Raw genomic sequence first — 21,348 nt, forward strand, 5'->3', positions numbered from 1 at the left:
TTGTATCCCATCTAAGCTCTGTTTTGTCAATTAGCTGCACTGAAAGTGCAGATGGCAAAGCACTCACACGAACAATTTCTTTCCAATAAATAAAGTGTCCAACTCAGAATACCTTGTCTTGTAACCAGGGTCCACGTTTTCACAGGGAAGCAGAGCAATTACGGGGGGCTGTGAGCTTCCGTGCTCTAGACCTAACACAGGAAACGTGTGGGCTCTGAGCACCAACCACCCCGTTATATTTTTGCCATCCTCTCTCTCCAATGGTACCTTAGAAAATAAATGGCTGTGGGGTAGGAAAGACAAGAGGAAAGCCTCAGGTTGGCTTATAAAGTTTTTTCCTTTAGACACAGCGCACACAAAAAAAATCTACCTTCAACCCAGTCATCTCAGATGGCCCCCCAATCCCGTCACCACTCGTAATTAGCACTCATTTGTCTATTAGCAGCTGGGGAAGCGGCACAGGAGGAGTTTGTTGAGGTGTTAACGCTGATGAGTGTAATCGCTGGGAGCGGCTGTAGGATGGGTTTTTTTTTTTTAATTAGGTTTTGTTTTTCTTTAACCGTCTGCAGTGTGTTTGAGATGCTGAGATGTCCCTACTTCAGTAGGTGGCACAGCTGTGGGAAGAGTCAGTGCTTGTAGGAACATTCTGTGTATAGTCCTGGAAAGATTATTAGAGCAGGTTGAAGCCCAGATGTATTTGGGTTTTGTCCCTCCCCCTAACAAGCCTAACTCAATTTAGGGAGCAGGATGCTTATAGCACCTACAGGCTCCCTTCTTACCCTAATTAGAGCCTACTGGGAAAATTAACCCATCCCTGTGGTGATGCCCTCTTGGGTGGGAGCGTGAAGTGGCTGCCCTGCAGAAGGGCAGGCTGCCCGCTCCTCTGATGGCTAACGCTGGGCCGAGTTTTAAAGCCTGCATTGCAAAACCAGAAAGGACTCAAGGGGAGAGCGTGGGGAATGCTTTAGGAGCCGCAGCAGGGGGCTGCGAGAGGAGAAAGAGGAAGGGAAGGAAGAAGTATCGGAGGCATAAGCGCAGGAAGCAATGGTACTATCAGGAGCTGGAAGAATGCCTGACCTTTGAGGCAGGTTTCCTAAAAGTTTGGTGGGAAGAGAAATGCTGGAACGGTTGAAACTGTGGCGGTCTGGTCTCTGGGGAGAGGATTTTGATGAACGTGAGCAAAAAGGGAGACTGATTCTAGTTACTGGAAAAAGCAGAAGAGGGAGATCTGAGAGAAACCTTGGTGTGGAGAGGAGATAATGGAGTGGGAGAGGATAGCCCTGTGCTTTTTTGGTGGAGTAGGGAAAAAACTTTGAGGAGGAGCAGGAGTATGGAGCATGTGGGTTTTTTTCAAGGATATGGCGATGAGTAGGAGGAAGGTTGTGAGGGAATGCTGGGGGAAAATAAAATATGATGAGAAGAGAGAAGTCCTCTAAGGAATGATTTTCTTCAAGCAAAAAAATTAGGATAAGTTAATATTAGTAATAATCTCTTATTATCTTATACATGTGAGGTGTTAAAACACAAACTATAATCTGTTTGCTCTTATCCTAATGGATATTGGGGATGAGATGAATGGGAAGGTTGAAAGCTGTGGTTATGGAGTGAGAGGTGAGAGAAGAAATGCCTGGTGGTGGCATAAGCTTGAACATCGGTGTCTATCCTGGTGTATTTGAAGGAAGAAACGTGTGAGGGCGCGGGAAAGAAGGAGAGAGAGAAGGCTTTGGTGCTTTAGTGATCTACAAGATCCTGACCTGTAGCTCGTCCCTTTGGTCTGGTATTGAATTGCAGGGGGGGAAAAAAAAGGAACGTTTGGTGGACTTTGGAGCTGGACTTGCGTGGCGGAGTGGCAGGTGGCACCCTGTATTCGGCTGCAAATTCCTGGTTTTGACTAACGAAAGAGGTTTGAAGTTAATTGCGTTTGAATTTTCAAGGAAATTGATGTTATAAGAGCAAGAACAGAACCAGGTTACGCGGAGGACGACCAGCTACCTGTGGTTACGGTTTAAAAACTTTAGCAGAACTGAAGTTAGCTGATAGTAAATAAAAAGGAAAGCCTGCCTCAAGAAGATATTGGAAAATTACCTCTAATAATGTTAATTATTGAGTTCCTTTGTGTCCAGATATTGAGTGACCGTGGCCAGCATGTACCGCAGGAGTCAGTAGCCTCTGTAGAATCTCAATTATTTGTTCCCAAAAATTACCTGCCGGAATCCCTCAAAAAAAAAAAAAAAAAAAAGTGCCTTGGCTCTTGGACCCTTAAAGAAGCTCCCGGTGTTGTGTGCTCATATCTGTTCTGAGACATTATGGTTGTCGTTACCGCTCTGAATCCGTCAACCGTGCAAAAACTGCTGCCTTTTTGTTAATATGGGCGAATATATTTTGCGTTTCAGACCTTTTTTTCCCCCCCCCCTTCCCGATGCTTCTCTTCAGCTTCTCGTGTGGGTCGGTTTGGCCGCTTGCCTGATTGTTGGCTCAGTCTTTGCCTCTTTTTTTTTTTTTTTTTTTTGTATTTTATTTTTTTATTGCAGTAAATCAGTCGTTTGGTTTAACGGCCCGGTTGCCAATGAAACTGAATATTGTGACTAGGTAATTATTGTGACTAGATAATGATCTCTGGCTGCTTTTCGAAAACAATATTCTCAGCTGCACCTCGGTGTTTATTTTTCTGTAAATGTCTCAACATTTCCCTTGCAGCAGGAAACCCGTTATCCATTTTTGAAGCTTGCTGCCAGTGACATTTTTCGCTTCGTTGGTTTTTTTTGTTTTTTTTTTTTATTAATACGACGTGTCACGCCATCATTATAACACAAATTATGAGAATGTCCGTGAGGAGGTGGATGAGACCGAGAGAGCCTCCGCATCACAGCGCGAGTCCAACCTTCCCATTTATACACGCTTCAATGGCAAGGCTGTATTATTTGCCGGTTTTTCCTTGGATTTTTTTTTTTTTTTTTTGGTGAATTTAATTCTTTTTTAACCAATTGGTTAAACCTCAGAGTTTTGGAGAGCGGCGCCCTCCCGGGGGGGGGGGGGGGAAGGGGGGACGGGCACGTCCCCGGAGCCCTTGGCCGCCCTGGAGCTGCCCTTTCCCCGCGGGTTTAGGCCTTGCCCGGGACCCCGGGGGTCGGTGAGGGGGACGGCGGGCCGGTACCGGAGGGTTTTTACCTCAGGATTTCCCTCAGGGCCGCCCCGCCGGGGGGAGAGGCGGCACAGTGAGGGCGGCGCGGTGCTCCCCCCCCCCCCCCCCCCCCCCCCCCCCCCCGCCGCCGGAGCCGCCCTCCCCCGTCACGTGCCGGGGGCGCGCACCGGGTGCAGGATGGTGGTGGCGGCGGCGGCGGGGCCCGGCGGCGGCGGCAGCAGCAGCGGGTAGAAAATGGCGGATTTCGAGGAGCTGCGGGTGAGAAGGAGGAGGAGGAGGAGGTGGGGGAGGCGCGGGATAAGATGTCGCCCCATCGTTCCCGGGATGGGAGCGTGCGGGGGGGGGGGGGGGGAGGGTAGCTCACCCATCCCACCCACCCCCGGCCTTTCCTCACGGGGAGACCCCGCCGCGCTCCTCGGTGCCTGATGGGGGGGGGGGGGGCGGCGGCGGCCCGTAACAGCCGCCCGGAAACCGTCGGGGTTCCGTGGCCGCCTGCACCTTCCCCGGGGAGGGGAAGCCGGGCCCGCCTGGAACGGGGGAGTCTGAGAGGAAACCCTCCCTGTCACTGCCCCGGGACGGGACGGGACGGCTCGGGGAGCTCGTTTACCGTCTCCGCCGGCTGGGTTGTGCTGGTGTGTGTTTGTGTGGGGTGCTCTCTCTCTTCCCCTCCCCGGCTCCCGACATCTTAGAAGCCGTTTTGGTGGTTGTCCGCGGCCCGAGAGGGCGAGAAGCCGGGCCCCGGCCCGCTGTGCGGTGGCCGGGAGCACCCCTACAGCCTGCTGAAGGGAGGGTGCCGGGGGATAACCGAATCTTTGAAAAGACTACTCATTATTTAATCTTCTAAAAAAAAAAAATATAAAATTCATTAACTGCTTTCTAACCGGGAAAACCGCACCTCTGAAGCATGAAATCCAGTATTTTCTTTTCAGCCCTGTTTTATCTTCAAATGAATGCCTTTTATATAGCACTTGTGGACTTTCTGTAACAGATTTCTCGGTGGGGGGTGGGTGTGTGGCCTTTTGTATTTTAAAAGTGTGTACACAAAGAGCTGACTACATCCTTTCTGGTTCTTTCCTTACGTTTTCTTGAACAATCTGTGAGTATCTTTGTTGGGAAGGAGAATGTCCTTCTGCAGCATCCACACCTGCAGAAGTGCTGCCGAGGGAATACTACATGCACACCGAACCCCTCCAGACCTGGACTTCCCTACAAAAGGAATAAAAGCCAATTAAATTGGAACCGCTGTGAGTTAGGCTTTAGTGTGGAGAAAGGTCTGATGGCCGAGCTGACAGTAGTCTGACCAACAGTGGGGAAATATGCTGTAGTCGCCAGAGAGTTTCCTACACTAAGGGTTTTTCCGGCGCTGACACTGCTGGGCTTGAAGTGGCTGTAGTGTAGCTGAGGAGCTCAGTCATAAAAAATCTCATGGAAAGAACGGAGTTGCTTTATTTGAGGACAGCAGTGCTCTATCTCAACCTTAGGTTTAAGAAGGGCTGGCTTATTTTTTTCCCCTAAGTTAAATGTGGGGTTTTTTTTCCAAACTTCTTTGTGTTTACATGTTTTCTTGTTTACTGTCCTCACTCATTTCCAGCCCTCTTTCCAAGCTCTCCCAAAGGGTGTAGCCTTGTAGGTGGCTAAACCCCAGTATAAACTTTGTAGCAGGGATGACTCTTCTTTGTGTCGCTCCTCTTCCCCAAGCTTGAGCTGTGAGCGTTTTCCAAAGCGCTATAATCACTTATCTTGGTATGTCTAAGTATTGATAGACTCTGGGAATTGGGTACCTAAACGCCTTTGAAATTATATATATATATGCACCTGAGTTGCTTGCCAAAAGTAATGCAGGAAGTATGGGGGGGGGGAAGGCAACTAGGTTTCAGGCCAACTACAGGACTGCTCATTCGTCACTCAAAAGAAGAGGTATCAGTAGTTAAAAAAAAAAATAAAAAATAGTAGTCTGAAGAAATGTTCTCATTCATCTTATTTGTAAACTGGACTGCCTGTGAAATGCATCTGTTAGCCTGGAGCTTCTCTAAATGTTCAATATCTGGCTGATAATAATTAATGGCCCATCTTGGGAAAGCTGTAGATATTTTCTGGAAGAGAACATAAGAAAGGCCTTGAAAACATGAGGCAGTCTACTGCCTTTTATTTGGGTTTGGTTTTTTTTTTTGGGGGTGGAGGATACATTTTATTGTGTCTGCTTGAATACCAGCCACTTGGTTTGCAGGCTTAAGGTTTTTTTCAGACAACCAATTCTTCCTGCTTTTGGCCAAAGAGAGACACCCCTAACAAACTTAATGAATTGACCTTTAGGAGTGATCTTAAACTACTGCTTTATAGATTAAAGTACGTGACGTTTTTATGGCAGTATTGTTTGCTGCTCTCTTGTTGATTGCAATTTCCTGTAGTATGTGATCTCTACCTGCCTTATAAAAGGCCACTGGGGCAATTTTGAGAATTGAATTTATTTTACTAAATCGTTAAGGACTGACTAAAGGCAGGAGGTCAGAGTTCTCTCTTAAATCCAGTTTTTGAGGGCAACGTGTAGGGGCAGCGTTTTTATATTTTCAGGGCAAAGGATTGTTTTAATATTTGTTAGTACCATCCCTACCACCCTTTGGACCTTCAGAGTAGAAGTTTTGAGGAGCTATGATGAAAGGGTTGTAACTGAGAGGATGTAGTGGAAGAAAAAGAAACTGAAAGGAACCTGCTTTTCCATCATGTTGGAAATCTTTGGTTTTGTTAAAGGATTCAGAACTACAGTTGCTACTTTTCAAGATATTGGTGAAAATGTGCAAAATAAGGCTTACCCTTCCAGACCTTCAGATTAACCCTTAATTAATTAGTAGTGTTTATTGAATTCTGTAGGTTACCAGTTTCTGGAATATCAGGGAGTTGCTGAGAAGATGTAGCGAGCACAACTGTATCTTGTATTTTGAGGTACAGTTTCCAGACCTGGTGTTCGCAGATGTTTTTTTAAACATGGCTCATGCCTTTATCTGTAATCCTCACTCAAGAGCAGCCCGATGAACGTCAGAGGGATTACAGAGGCATAGATGGATGTGGAACAGAAGTCAGAGTTCTGGTGTGGAGGCCAGAGACGGCATACAAACGCGTTTTTGAACGGAATTGGCCCAGGAATGGGGGAACTACAACTCTTCCCGAGTGCCATCTCTGAGAAAACAATTCCAGCTCCCAACAAATTCTGGACTTGCTGAGATTTGGCTTGAAGCTGTGGTTTGCATTGCAGAAAAATACGGTAGATAAAAGGATCGGTTATATATTTTTACTTAAAGAGAGAGAATATCTCTCGGGTCCCTGAAGTTTCAGTTGGCATCCTGACTGTAATTTGGAAGCAGATAATACAGAGTGCACGCTGTCCTTGAAGTATTGAACATCCCTAGTTTAGGACATAACAGCTTCAGTGTCATTGTTTGTATTTAATAGGGTTTTGAAGTAATGTGTTATGAAAAAGAAAAACAAACCAAAACCATAGGTAAATGAATATGCCTGTGCCAAAACTAATTTGTGTGACACTAACATTGAGTTTCATGGCCGTTGTGGGGAAAAAACCCCTCATTTTAGTGATAAGAGATGGAAGTGTGCTCATATGTCCTATGTGAAAGGGGAGATTACACAAAATTTACTGGAAAGTTGGGGTTTATAGCTGCTGAATGCAAGTTCTAATTGTTTTTTAATTGTTGCTCTTGTACACCCAGTACTGAAGTCATGCGATTCAAGTGTGAAGAGCAATGTGGTTCAGATACCGTATTAAAATACAGAATTTGAAGTTTCATTCTTTTTGTGTACTGGATTTCTTGTTTGTACCAGACCTGGTGTCTTTCGGCTCCTCTTGCTTTATTTTTCCAGTCTGAATGGACAGCGTTTGCCCGTTTACCAGGTGAAGCAGTGCTTAGTGCTAAATTGTTAGCCCAGGAGAAAACACTGAGAGCTATTTTCACATGTCCTCTTCAAGCTCGTTGCCAAACACTCTCTTGTACTCTGTTTTATTTTAGCTGCATTAATAACACTGTATTGTCTATGCTGAATAGTTTGGGGGGGTTGAGATATAAATCAAATTCTGCTTGTTGATCTGGGGTAAGCTTAAAATGGTGAACAGGATAGGTATTGAGAAGTTTCTGTTGGTGATGTAGTGATCTTTAGGTTGCAGTTAACATTAAGTGTATTAAATAAGATAACCTCTGATAAAATACTGTTAATAACGTATGATAATATACTGTTATCTTGTATCTGTACATAATTCCCCTATTTTTCCTGGGTGCATAGTTGCTTTTTCAGACCAGTGAGGCTTATTGTACCTTAAAAGTTTGTTGTATCTAGAATAATTAACAATTAATGGTTGCACTGAGATACAGTGATGAGGGAGAGGAAGGAGATAACGTAGTTTATGCTCCTTAAAAACTGATGCTGCAATGAAATGGGTCAAGCTTTGCTTTAAGTATCTTATGTGAAATGAATGCAAGTATTTGACTTGGGATTTTCACTGTTATATTAAATGCATGCAACTTTGAAGACTAATGCCTTATTTTGAAGTCAGGCTGGAGGAATATCCCTCTAATACTGAGGACCTGATGGTCATGCTGGTTGTACCAACTGATGTGTTCTTCAGAGCTACTCTTACTGTGCTGTACTACTTATGAAGATGTCACTAGTTAAATCTTTATTCTTTTCCAGGACTTGCAGTTTTTTATCTATAGTTACATCAGTTTCCAGAATGCATTTGTATTGAGTGTTAGCGTTGAGGTCTTCAACCATCCCAAGGCACAACTTACTCTTTCTTACCACTGTTCTATGTTTGTAGCGCGCTGTAAATCACTGTGTATGCAAACTTACTTCAAAAGATGTCACAGAAGTGCTTCTCCGCTATAAGTGTCCACAAAAGGGCTTGAAGTCATAGGTGAGGATTTGTGGGGTTGGTCCTTGGTGCGTCCCTTCCTTACGTGGCCTTCAGAAAACGTCCTGCTGGGGCTGAAGCAAAGGTCTTGGGTGGTGGAGACTGAGGAGAACTTTTGAGTCGCCTTGGGTTGCTTCTGCAGGTTCAAGTGTAGGGTTCACTACCTGAGCAGTTGCAGTTGCCCTGGAAGCTACACTTGTTGGTTCTTGTTGTAGATGTATGTCAGGAATTTAACGGGCATTTTTGGTTGCCTTCCATTTATATATGTAAGTACAATGACTGTTAAAATTGCAGGTAGCTTTGGCGAAGGGAGTGTGGAGAGTCACGTACCTCTTGAGAGGTTTGAGAGAGATGTTTGATCCCTTACTTTGCTCTGAAACATGCCTGCCCTTAATTTCAGCGCTGCGTAAGCATTTTCTGGACTCCTTAACATCATCGTCCCTGTGAAATGAATGCCATTCCAGATACACCTACGGCTTAATGCTTCGGAACAATATTTCTGCTTATGAATCATGGTTGCTATAGTTTAACAATAAGAAACAAAAAAAAACCCGTGGAACTTCTTATGACCTTCAAGTATGAATTTCAAGGGAAAAAATGTTTCTGGAATATAAAAGTACTGGAATTATCCAGTCTGATTTCCTTCCTTAAAGTTCTGTCAAACTACTCATTGTGTTCATGGAGGAACATTAAAAGTAAAATGGCTTTGGTCTTCTGTGTTAAAAAAGCTTTTTATTGGACTGTGCAGCTGTAAAGAATTTCTCTTAAGAGAAAATTGATGGCATTTACATGACACAACTTGAATGTCTAATCTTAATTCAGGGATGTGAAAAGCATGTTAATAGCTAGGCTGCAGTCTGCTGCAATATTGCTGGAACCTCAAAAGAAAATAACTCCGTAGAGTTTGTTGGGAGTAATATCTGTCTTGCACCACGATTATAAATGCTCCTAAGCATACGTTATGCCTCCATAAAAACTTGTTGATTATAACGAGTGTCCACTTTGATATATCTGTAAATGGAGTAATAAGCTCAAACGTGTAGATCACTGTTCATGCACGTTGTTGTTGTCTTAAAGGGAACATGGAATCAGCTTGGGGGGAGGGAATGTTGCAAAAACCAGTGTTTAATTACTTCCAGTAAAACTCACTTTTGCAAGACTTCTTTTAAAACCATACCTAAGGTTTTTTTGTGTTGATGGACGAAACAGTGCATTTTTTTTTTTTTATACTCCCAGGCGTTTTTAATGGAGGTGTCAATTTAAAAATCTTGCTGACTATGGTATTGAAGCCAGCCGGTGTGTTCTAATAAAATGAAATCCATTTTGTAACAAAATGCCAGTTTGTGGAATAAAACGTTAGCTGTTTCAAGGCGTGACTGACTGCCCATTTCACCTTGATTAACTTGCAGGAATGCACAGAAGGCAGCAGACAGGGTAATAGCCAGTATTTTGCAATACATGCTGATTCCTTCATCTCTACGTAAAGGATTATTTTATTCATTTGCATTCTGATTATGGAATCCGGAATCATGCTTGCTCCCTGCATCTGAAGTAAAGGGGCTGATGTTGCCATCAAGCTTATGCAGCTATCTATGGAAACACGCAACATGAAGTTCTCAGTAAATTCTTGAATATCAGTATTATCTTTTAATACTGTTTCTCTTTTATGTGGCATAAAGCTCTGATAGTACCTCAAGCTGTTTTTATGAATACTGAAATGCTTTATTTTCTTCACTCTGACTGTGAGACTAAGGAAAAGTAGCAGGGGACACTAAGGTGGCCAGGTGGACACTAACCTTCTCCAGCAGCTTGCAAGCTGGGTGGATTTCTGTCTCTGTCTCCTCTTTTTGTGTCTCATTTCACTGTTGAGGGAAGTTGCTGGAGTGAAATCAAGGTGACATCTGCTGTTGGTTCCTTCTTCAGAAGGTAGGATGAGCCACTCAGCGCCTCCTGTGACACTGCTGTCACTGGCAATTGCAAGTTACTTCCATGGATGGGGTGTTGGGAGAATACTGCTGGGTTAGCTCCTTGATGCTGGGTGCATCACCCAGTACCCAGACTGGCTGGCTGGAAATGTTGCAATTGGGTATCTGAAATGAATAACTTTGTCCCTTCAGCAATGAGGCAAGGGTGTGCCCGATGAGAGTACTACCATGTACCATGGTATTTTAGATGGTTATTTTGATATGCACAAATAATGTGGCCTTTGAAAAGGCAGGTCCTGGCTGTTTGCTCCTCCTGTCTTGTAATGGCACAAATACAGGTTGGGTGGAGAATAGATGGAGAGCAGCCCTGAGGAGAAGGACTTGAGAGTGTTGGTGGATGAGAAGCTCAACATGAGCCGGCAATGTGCACTGGCAGCCCAGAAAGCCCCTGCATCCTGGGCTGCATCAAAAGAAGTGTGGCCAGCGGGGGGGGGGGGGGGGGGGGGGGCATTCCACCCCTCTGCTCCACTCTCATGAGACCCCACCTGGAGTACTGTGTCCAGCTTTGGAGTCCTCAACACAGGAAGGACATGGACCTGTTGTAATGGGTTCATCAGAGGCCACGAAAATGATCAGAGTGCTGGAGCCCCTCTGCTGTGAGGACAGGCTGAGAGAGTTGGGGTTGTTCAGTCTGGAGAAGAGAAGGCTCCAGGGAGACCTTATAATGGCCTTCCATTACCTGAAGGGGGCCTACAGGAGAGGGGAGAGACTCTTTATCAGGGAATGTAGTGATAAGACAAGGGGGAATGGTTTCAAATCGAAAGAGGGGAGATTTAGATGTGATATTCAGAACTTCTTTGCTGTGAGGGTGGTGAGACTCTGGCCCAGGTTGCCCAGAGAAGCTGTGGCTGCCCCATCCCTGGAGGGGTTCAAGGCCAGGTTGAATGGGGCTTTGATCAACCTGGTCTGGTGGGAGGTGTCCCTGCCCACAGCAGGGGTGTTGGTACTGGATGGTCTTTAAGGTCCCTTCCAACTCTAACCATTCTATGATTCTGTGAAGTTCAGTTTTCATCTGGCTCAATTCCCTCATCTGTCTTACTTTAAAAAACAATATTCTGAACATTAAGGAGAGAGTTCAGATTTTTTTTTTTGGTGGCTGACTGGCCAGTTGTGTTAAAACTTCAGCTGAGATCAAATCTATGTTAGAATATGTGGGTGTAAACTCTGTAACTGTATAGTAAGGATTAGGGAAAGTAAACCCAAAACATTGCATTTTGAGTTGTATCCCTTCTGAAACCAATGCCTGAAGCTTTAACTGTTGTATATTGGACTGCTATTTAAAAGTCAAACAATGCACTTTTGAACTGTTTTTAAAAATATCTTTTATGGTCCCAGATGTCTACTACTTTGTACCTTCTGTTTGGGCCTTCATCTGCCAGTCCTTGAACCTGGAGTTGGTACAGTAGAGCAGTACAGATTAAAGTGAGATGTTCTTTCATCTTCTAAACTTAACCTCCTTGTTATGGTGGAAGAATCCCACAGAAATAGGAAATGGCTTAGAAGAATTCTGGACAATTTTATACCTCTGAAAAGAGAGCGTGCTCACAAAAACGTGAGATGATGTGACTATGTTAAGTTACTCGTTTTTAGTAATGGGGGGAGAAGATTACTTCTTGCATAGTGGGCTTTATTTATTAATATTTTAAAATAAGGATCTTTATGAAATTCGTAGTTCAATCCTTGGTCTTTTAAAACTAACTCTGATAATCAAATAAATAGCACAGTTTCCTTTAAAGACGTCTTTCAATGTCCCACAATACCAGAAGGTGATACAAAAAGGACAGGTAGTTTTCTGTGGTGATGTGGAAAAATCAGTTACATTGGTTAAACAGTTTGTTTGTATGTATAATTTATCTTTTTAAAAGTGTACACTTTTCTGTGCCATCCTTTCAAGAGCGGAACCCGGTGTGCCAGTCTCTGTTCATGCGTGCATATCACATGCTACCCAAAATAAAGAATGTTTCAGAATAAACTACATGTAACTTAAACAGTTGCTTATTTTATTTCTTAAAACGTGTTGGAAGACAGGTGAGAATACTCATTCATCTGATTACTTGTTTTGTTTGTTTCATGAAGTGAGACAGATTTTGTGTTAGAGCTTGTGCTTCTGTCTGTGAATTTTTAAGATAACACTGCATGGCTTGCAATAAGATGTTATTTTGGAGTGTAAGAACAATTAGAAGTCTCCGAAATTAATAACAAACCAAGCTCTACCTTCATCCTGGACACTTTGTTTCAAACTAACTATTCTCTTGTGTTGGGTAAGGGAGTGGGTAGTATCTAAGATAACAAGTGTGGAACTAATAATGATGGAAGCTCAGATGCTTCACGATGCTCCTCAGAAAAGTCTACTCAGGGTACTGTTGGTTCACTTTTGCTTATCTCTCTTTTTTCTTTCTAGAATATGGTATCAAGTTTTCGTGTTTCTGAACTACAAGTGTTGTTGGGGTTTGCTGGACGTAATAAAAGCGGGCGGAAACATGACCTCCTGATGAGGGCACTGCACTTACTGAAGAGTGGCTGCAGCCCAGCAGTTCAGATAAAAATCCGAGAACTCTATAGGCGTCGGTACCCAAGGACGATTGAAGGACTTTCGGACTTATCAGCTATAAAACCGTCGGTTTTCAATTTGGACAATAGTTCTTCTCCTATTGAGCCTGACCTGGCGGTTGCTGGCATTCACCCGCTCCCTTCGACTTCCGTCACGCCTCAGTCACCTTCCTCGCCTGTCAGTTCCGTGCTCCTCCAAGACACTAAGCCCCACTTTGAGATGCAGCAGCCATCCCCTCCAATTCCACCTGTTCATCCTGACGTTCAACTGAAAAGCCTCCCTTTTTACGATGTGCTTGACGTGCTCATAAAACCTACAAGTCTAGGTAGGTGTTTAATAGCTCTGCAGGTCGCTTAATTCCTGAAATAGGTGTTGCTTATGACTACTAAGCCCAGACTTAAATTGCTTCTTGCAGCTGGGAAAAGGAGGAAACTCCCTTCTCTTCTCATCCCTACTCTTGCCCCATCTCCACCACTCGTCCCCAAAAACCACACTTCAGAAAATAGTGTTCTCTTCTGTAAATATTATATGAATAAAGATCTTTATCTTTCAAATATTAAATAATAGAGTAGAATCGTTGAGCTGGAAAGTACCTACAGTGGTCATTTAACTGCCTGAGCGCTTCAGGGCTGCCCAGAACTTAAAGACTAAAGTTAAGGGCCAAGAGTAATAGTTAATTGTCTAAACATCTCTTAAGTATGGACAGTCTCGGGGTGTTGACCACCTCTCTAGGAAGCTTGTTCTGGTGCTTGACCACCCTCTCGGTAAAGAAGTGCTTCCTAATACCTACTTTGAACCTTCACTTTTGGCTGAAAGATTTGGAGCTGAAGTCTCTGCCTGGTACAAGTGAGGAACTCATCTATCAGGGCCAACAGGAAAAGGGTTCCCGGGTTGGAAATTAGTTAGTTGCAACAAGGTAAAGAGGACAAGTTCACTGGTATGTTAGTTCAGGCTTATTTCACTGCAACAATTCTACAGGTTTGGATATCTGGCACTGAAATAATACTTTGTGCAGCAAAGTCCAGTGTTGTATGGGATTAGTGAAGGTTTCTCAGCCTATGGGTTGTTGCAAAACCATATGTTAAAATGTCGAGTGGACCTTTGGCTTCCAAATAACCTGAAATCTCACTTCAGCTTCCTCAAATGCCCCACTATTAAACATATTTAATTATTTGGAAATGTGTTGTTTTCTGTCTTGAAATTCAGCCTGTCTTACCTTATGTGGTAGAAAATGTTCCCAAACTGTTTAGTAATATTTTTTTGAAATGCTTTCAGCCTTTTGCAAGCTCTTTGCATCCTCTTAAACATTTTAGTTTCTTAACTGATAATAGAGCCTTTTAGGCTGTAACTTATGCTTCCATGAGGCATATACTGATGCTTGGTCATCCTCTAGTACCCGAATCAGCAAATGTTACCAAGAATAGTTATTCACAATTGTAGAATCATAGAATGGTTCGGGTTGGAAGGGACCTTAGAGATCATCCAGCTCCAACCCCCTGCCATGGGCAGGGACACCTCCCACCAGACCAGGTTGCTCAAAGACCCGTCCAACCTGGCCTTGAACACCTCCAGAGATGGGGCAGCCACAGCTTCTCTGGGCAACCTGGGCCAGGGTCTCACCACCCTCACAGCAAAGAATTTCTTCCCCAGATCTCATCTCAATCTCCCCTCTTTCAGTTTAAAACCCTCCCCCCTCGTCCTGTGGCTCCTCTCCGTGATCAAGAGTCCCTCCCCAGCTTTCCTGGAGCCCCTTGAGGGACTGGAAGGGGCTCTAAGGTCTCCCCAGAGCCTTCTCTTCTCCAGGCTGAAGCCCCCCAACTCTCTCAGCCTGTCCTCACAGCAGAGGGGCTCCAGCCCTCGCAGCATCTCCATGGCCTCTTCTGGCCCCGTTCCAACAGGTCCGTGTGTGCTGAGGACTCCAGAGCGGGATGCAGTGCTCCAGGTGGGGTCTCACCAGAGCCTCTTGTCATCAGGAGTGAGGATTATCTAGTCCTGTAACATTCGGGTCCTCTTAGGACATAGGCGAGGGGGACAAGATTAATTTAACTGAGTACTTGCTTGCCTTCAAATTCTTTCCAGAGCACGGTTCCTGGAGGTAGCAGCAGCCAGAGTGACAACTCGGATCCGGGGAACTGATATGGAGGAATGGCTTGTACAAATAATTGGCCCTTCTGATGTTGAAAGGATATGAACGTTGTCTCAAAATCACTCTAACGTGGATTCATTTGGAAACGAGGCTTTATATAAGATTTTTAGATTGAGATGGATATCTTATAGTCCCAGTTAGTAGGCTTGTGTGATTGGGACGTGGAAGAAACAAGTTTTTTATGTCTGAGAATTACGGATTGGGACCAAATAGGTCGGAACTAGGAGTATAGTCCGCTTCACTGTGACTCTTTAAGAGATGGATGTAGGTATTCTTTTGCACTAATATGAGAACATGAGAGCAGGTGTAGGTGTGGGGTTTAGTTTTAACCCACACTCAATTCAGTAACAAAAGATTTTCTTGATCTTTTGAACACACGGTTAAGTATTATTTTGAAATATAAAATGCTGTCTATGGTGCGTGTGTGTAAGTGCACAATGTAGCTGTTTTGAATTGTTTGAGGAACTTGGTGTGTGCATTTGTTCCACTTGCGTTCTATTTCATGTTTGTGTCCTCTGTGTGTGTGTTTTCTGGGCATAAAGATAATCTTCTGTGAACATCACAGTGTACAAGACAGTCTGGCTCTTCCAAATTTGCCTGGTTTAGTTGTGCTGTTTCTGCATTTGTCCTCCTTGCTGGTTATTTTAAAGTCTTGGACAAGTCCAATCTACCATTATTTCAGGTCGAGATTTCTAACTTCTCAAGTTGAAATAAAGTAAAGAAGTAATATGTACATATTATAAACATTTAATGCTAAAATGTTACTGCTTGCCATCACTGACAGACAAGTAGGATTCTGATATAAAAGCTGTATTTACTTATTTTTTTTTTTCCCAAATGCTGATGAGGGGTAATTCCCAGACTTGAAGTCTTCTCTGGCATTAGGGGTTGTGCTCCCTCCCCAAAGGCTGAGTTACCTTTAGCTGTTTCTGAATTGAATCCCATCCCAATTGGAATTCCAGCTGTTCCATTAATAACTTCTGGTGCACATTCTCTTTTTGTAGTACCTTAAAATAGTTGTAAACATCTTCTTTGTGATCCTCTTTTCATCAGGTATCCAGTGTTATATTTTGTTGTGTGTTTGTTTGACCCTTTCTCCTGTGGGAGGAGGGATTATAATGCGCCTTGCCAAGCTGCTTTAGTGCTGAAGTGTAATGTGATATTAAGCCAGCTGAATATAGTTGAATGAATGATTTGTTCCATTGCTTTCCTGTTGACAGTTGCACGCAGCTCAACCCCCAATTTGATTATATTAAGTGACTTATGCCTTGTTCCAGGAAAAACTCAATTGCAGATCCTGTTTTAATCAATGACTTTAATCACCATGGTTAAACCTCTTTTGTTTCTCTCTTTTTTTTTTTTTTCTAGTACAGAGCAGTATTCAGAGGTTCCAAGAGAAGTTTTTTATCTTTGCTTTAACACCTCAGCAGGTCAGAGAAATCTGTATTTCCAGGTAAGAACGGGGTTTTTTGGTTCATTTTATGCCTCGCATAAGCTTGCAGATGCAGAGCGATAATCCTCACTGAAGTTACGCTGAGTTTATCTATTCTGTTTTCATAGAATGGTTCAGGTTGGAAGGGACCTTAAAGATCATCCAGTTCCAAACCCCTCCCACTAGACCAGGAGGTTTTCTTCAGGAACTGCTGAGCACAGAATTTGTGTGTGGGTGGGGTAAATCCTACCCCACTAAAGAGTTAACAATTACTCAGTTCCAAATATTTGTGACTATTTAGGGAGGTGGCAAGGTTTTCTTCCCCGCATGTTTCCTGGCTGCAGGAATAAAAGGCTGCTTTTATCTTTTGTCCCAGGATTCATGTTGTTGCAAGACTTAGGGTGTAAGCCAAGAGAATTCATAGGGTTTTTTCCTCTCCGGCAACATCTTATTTTGTTGTTACTATAAACTCTTGACAGAGGGTGCTGATCCTAAAGTCCTGCTTGGCTTGCAGGAGCTAAACAGCGGTGTCGCTCGTAAGGCTTCTTCACAGCTCAATAAAATTAAGAGCAAAGTTTAGTGATGTTGGGGCACGTGTGCCAGTTTTTTCTGCATGTGACTGGAATATGAGATCTGCTGTCTAAATGGGTGCTTCTCTTTTTCTTTCTCTTGTCACAGGGACTTCTTACCAGGGGGCAGGAGAGATTACACAGTCCAAGTCCAATTAAGGTACCTTTTTCATTGTGTTCTCTTATCGCTTCTTAATTAGCCAATGTAATATAAGTCTAGATGTTTGCAGGGACAGATGAATGTGGTGACACTTGAAAATGACACTTTCTCTTTTTGGGGCTGTAGGTTATGCCTAGCAGAGACAAGCTGCCCTCAAGAAGATAATTACCCTAATAGTTTGTGTATTAAAGTAAATGGGAAGCTGTTTCCGTTGCCGGTAAGTTTGTTTGTACGTATTTGTGGCTTCTTCGTGACTTTTTGTGGTGTGTGATTTTTATTTTTTGTTTCTGTAATGTTAGCTTGCTAAAACAATTGAGCTGTTTATTGTAACTAGAGAAATTTGAGTGATAACTAACGTTAGGCGTATGGTTTGTACGTTTGCTGTGTGAGATCAGCCATTACTACTCGTAATTATGTTACAGCCACTGCATGGATTAATTGTGTTTTAGCCACCTATAGCAAGTTGGCAGTCATACACTTCACTGATTTCTGATGTTGGAAAAATTAGTACAGAAGCAGGGTCGCCTCAAGGCTTGAATATACGCAAAAAGGGAAAAGCGCGCTCATTATTCTTGGAAAAATCCCTGCAATGGGTGTCTGTCCAATAGAACAGAGAGAAACTCTTACACAACCCATTCTGAAATAGTTCTAGAAGCTATAACGGATGGAAAAAGTAGTAGTACAGAGTTTTCTTTCCCAGCAGCAGGTTTGAAAAGTGCTGTGTGGAGAGAGGTGTGAAACCTCCTGTTCAGAATGTTTGTCACCTTCTCGGTGTGTCAGGTGTGTTGTCCTGTACCCTCCCTCCTGCCATATACAACCCACAACTGCTTTTTTTTGGCCTCTACTCACCTTAAATGATACTTTCAAGCTTCTCTTCCCCTTACTTCTTTAGCCATTGCATCTCTGTTCTTCTCTTACACACTGAAGACAGATAAGACTTCTTTCATGTGTTTTCTAGTAAATTTTTTTTCCGCAAATGCCAGTTACGTTCTTTGTGAGGAATGAGGATTTTCTCTTTTTTTTTTTCTGCAGATTGTCTTCCTTTCTTTAAGCAGCCCACCCAGAAGAATTTGGTCTGATGTTATCCTGTAGACATCAGTGTCTGCTGATTCTCAGTCTTGCTAAGATAGTTTACACCCTGCTGTAATATGTTATGCTGTCCATTTTGTATGTAACATCCACCGGTCTTAGCAAAAATTGTTTGTAATCTTGGATTCTTGCTTTGCTTTAGATCTGAACCCTGTAAGTTCTTCCTGCGCATCATAAGGTGATTCTTTAATATGTTCAGCAGAAACTTGAGAAAGTGAATAAATGACTATTGTGTTGGCAACTTCCTTTCTTCTCTTCCTTCCGTTGAGCTGGATGACAAATACAGTCTCAGTCTGAGTGCTCCTGCACATATTTTTTTGTTGGTTTCGTCACTGTCTGCATCTCTCTGGTGGTTCCTTTCTTCTGCAGGAAATGTAAAATAACTTCTTTGCCTCAAAGACCGCTATTGTCTAACTCAGTAGTGTTGCTGTTAGGTAATTAATCAGTGATGCCAACCTCTATTGCCAATTTGTACAGTTCTTAAGTCTTCCTTCTTTCCCTGGTGTAGCAGTTCACACCTTTGCAGATGTCTGTAAATCATTCTGGGTCATCTCCTTGGCTGCCATCCTTACTAGAAACTTCAGAGAATTGCTGTCAGTGTGCCGGCAGTGCTTCAGGTTGCACCAAATCATAGTAACACAGTGTTTTCTTGTCTTCCTACAACTATCTGTGTCCTCTTATAGCGTCTCTTCTGACTTCAAAGGAGTCAATGTAGAGCCTTTCATTCTGTTGTCATGGCAAGTAACAAGGATTTTATCCATAATGCACTACAGGAGGTGGATATTCTGTTGACTTCTCTTCTAGGCAAGACAAAATGCAAAATTCCAAAAAGGTAATTTGTTTTTCTTCTCAGGGGACCCCCCCTAGACCACTGCGGGTCTCTTCCAAAGGACAAAATCAAATACGTCAGGGCAGGTTGGAAATAGCCAGATAGAAGGGCAGTCGCTCTTTTCTGTTGATGGAATCTGCTATAGCCAGAAAAATCTACCTACTAATACTGTTCTTGCAAGACGCATGGAAGACTTAAAGACCCAAATAACATTGGCGTTTTCTAGCCAGTAGTATTGGCAACCTAATTAAACAGTGCTAGACCGTGCTGGTTGTGACAGGCAAGCACAGTGCTCCTCTCTTGAGTCCTGTAAAAGACAAAAAGTTGGGAAGTGTAAAAGAAGTTGCATCCTTGCTCCCTTGAAATCAGGGCAGCTTTGTTTTAGGTTGGAGACCAGCAGGATTACTGTGGCTGGTACAGTATGAGTGGAAATACTCTCCTAAATATTGCGGGGATGGTGGGTTTGTCCACATAAGCTCATTACAAAGGCACCCTAGTAGGGAAGGGCCTAGTAGGGCAAAGCGATATGCTCTGTAAAAGGCTGCAGCTGTTATGTCTGATTAAAGAAATGGCAAATCATTCATTCTTTTTAATGTGAAATTGTCACGCATACCTCTGCTGCCTCTGTGTTTGGTGATAAAGCACATGTGGTTCCTGAGAGCTACTGGAACACTCATCTGGGGTGACAACCATGTTGGAGAGAGTTCTTCAGCAATTGTTGTCTGCAGCTCTGGCCTGGCAGACCATAGTCCCTTTCCTGTTACTGAGCAACAGTCCTGTCTGAAATGAATGAAGGGCTGTGGTGACACACAGCCAGGGCTTGGTTGTGAGGTGAAATGTACGGACTATGCTTTGGAAACCTAGGAAATGATGCGACAACTGCCGAGTAGTCTTCCTTGGATTAAAGGCACTGACTTGGTGTCCCGGTTTGAAGTAAAACCGAACCAATTTTCTGTTCTGTAACTTTACATCCTAGCTAGGCCTCCTCTAACTCTCTGAAATTAACGGCATATTGTGGAGAAAACTGCTCGTTCTCAGAATGATAAGACCAATGTTTGTGCTCCATGCCAAGGAACGATATGCAGGGAGGCCCTTGCTTATACTTATTGCTGTAACAACCAAGGTCAGCCAATTTCATTATTTGCCCCCTTAGAGGGTCGGAAACGGAAAAAACGTAAAGAGGTCACATCGGTGGGGAGGAGTGGACAGGACAGGTGACCCAAACCTGACCAACTGGGGTATTCCATCCCATCTGCCCCATGCTCAGTATAAAGGCTGAGGGATCAAAGGGTCAGCCCCTTCCTGCGATGGCCGATGTCCAGAGAGGACTCTGTTCATCTGCCTTTGATCCCGATCCATGTGTTCTGGACTCCAGAGCTGGAATCCAGTTCCCATTTGTCACTGAGTCCAGTCTGGGACTTCCCCAGTGCCTGCTGGTGATGTGACTGTCATCCTGGGAGCTTGATACGGTTTTGTATATATTGTATCTATTTCATTATTTTCTTCTTTATTTTTATTTTAATATTAATTCTTCATTAAAGTAGTTTAGTTCATTCTAAACTTCTGAATCTCCTTATCTCTTTCTCCTCCTCTCTCCTCTTTTTGGGGGGGAAGAGGGAGGGGCAAGGGCCATCTGTCGGTCCGGTTTTGGTAAATTTGGCTGAAACCACGACACTTGGTCAGTGAGTAGAAGAGGCTGTTTAGTTCTGTTTTATTATTGTCAGATTTAGCTTCTTCCAAAATGACTCTTTTTCCAAAGACTAGGCTGTGAATGTGAGTGTGTTTCTGGGTAAAAAAAAAATAATACACGTGTGTGGGTTTTCAGCGTATCCTTTCTGGGAGAGTTTTCTGTGTAGAACAACACTGTCCTTAACCACATGAAATCTGGCAGTCGGTTCTGAACAAGACATAGGGCTGCAACCTCTTGCTGGTGTCCTTCTGGTGCAGGGTGAGTGTTTGAGCTGAGTGGACTGTGGGGGGGGTCTGCGTGAGCTCAGAACGGAGATTCTCAGAGTTCCTGCTGCAGACAGGCTTCCTTCCACAGCGACAGGCGCAGGGAGAGGGGAATAAGCTGCTGCTTCATGTAGCACAAGTGCTTTCTGCTCATGATATGCTGGAGAACGTGTCCTTGCCGAGAAGCCAAAGGGAACTGGATGGCTCCCGATTTAAATTTGCAAACAACATATAGGAAATAAAACTACAGAGAAAAGCTATCTAGTGTTCCGGGCCTGGGGCAGAGTGACTGGAGCTGCCCAGTGGAAAAGGACCTGGGGGTGTTCATTGGCAGCTGCTGAATGTGAGCCAGCAGTGTGCCCAGGTAGCAATCAGGCCACCAGCATCCTGGCCTGTATCAGGAACAGTGTGACCAGCAGGGCTGGGGCAGTGACCGTCCCCCTGTACTGGGCACTGATGAGGCCCCACCTCGAGTGCTGGGTCCAGTTTTGGGCCCCTCACAACAAGAAGGACACTGAGGTGGTGGAGTGCGTGCAGAGAAGGGCAACGGAGCTGGTGAGGGGTCTGGAGCACAAGT

The 21,348-nt window shown here is 43.9% G+C and overlaps 1 protein-coding gene across 2 annotated transcripts in view; it reads left to right on the forward strand.

Annotated features, from left to right (window-relative positions):
* The first annotated feature begins 3,324 nt into the window (after positions 1-3,324).
* The window catches only part of PIAS2 (protein inhibitor of activated STAT 2), a 34,617-nt gene continuing 16,593 nt past the window's right edge, over positions 3,325-21,348 (forward strand). For both annotated transcript variants that reach the window (XM_074165651.1, XM_074165650.1), the window contains exons 1-5: positions 3,325-3,400; positions 12,444-12,918; positions 16,108-16,192; positions 16,850-16,900; positions 17,027-17,117. In XM_074165651.1, coding sequence (XP_074021752.1) covers positions 3,377-3,400; positions 12,444-12,918; positions 16,108-16,192; positions 16,850-16,900; positions 17,027-17,117 — 726 coding nt within the window. In that variant the 5' untranslated portion in view covers positions 3,325-3,376. The remainder of the gene's footprint in view (positions 3,401-12,443; positions 12,919-16,107; positions 16,193-16,849; positions 16,901-17,026; positions 17,118-21,348) is intronic.

This window comes from Numenius arquata, chromosome Z (assembly GCF_964106895.1).
Source record: "Numenius arquata chromosome Z, bNumArq3.hap1.1, whole genome shotgun sequence".
NCBI lineage: Eukaryota > Metazoa > Chordata > Aves > Charadriiformes > Scolopacidae > Numenius > Numenius arquata.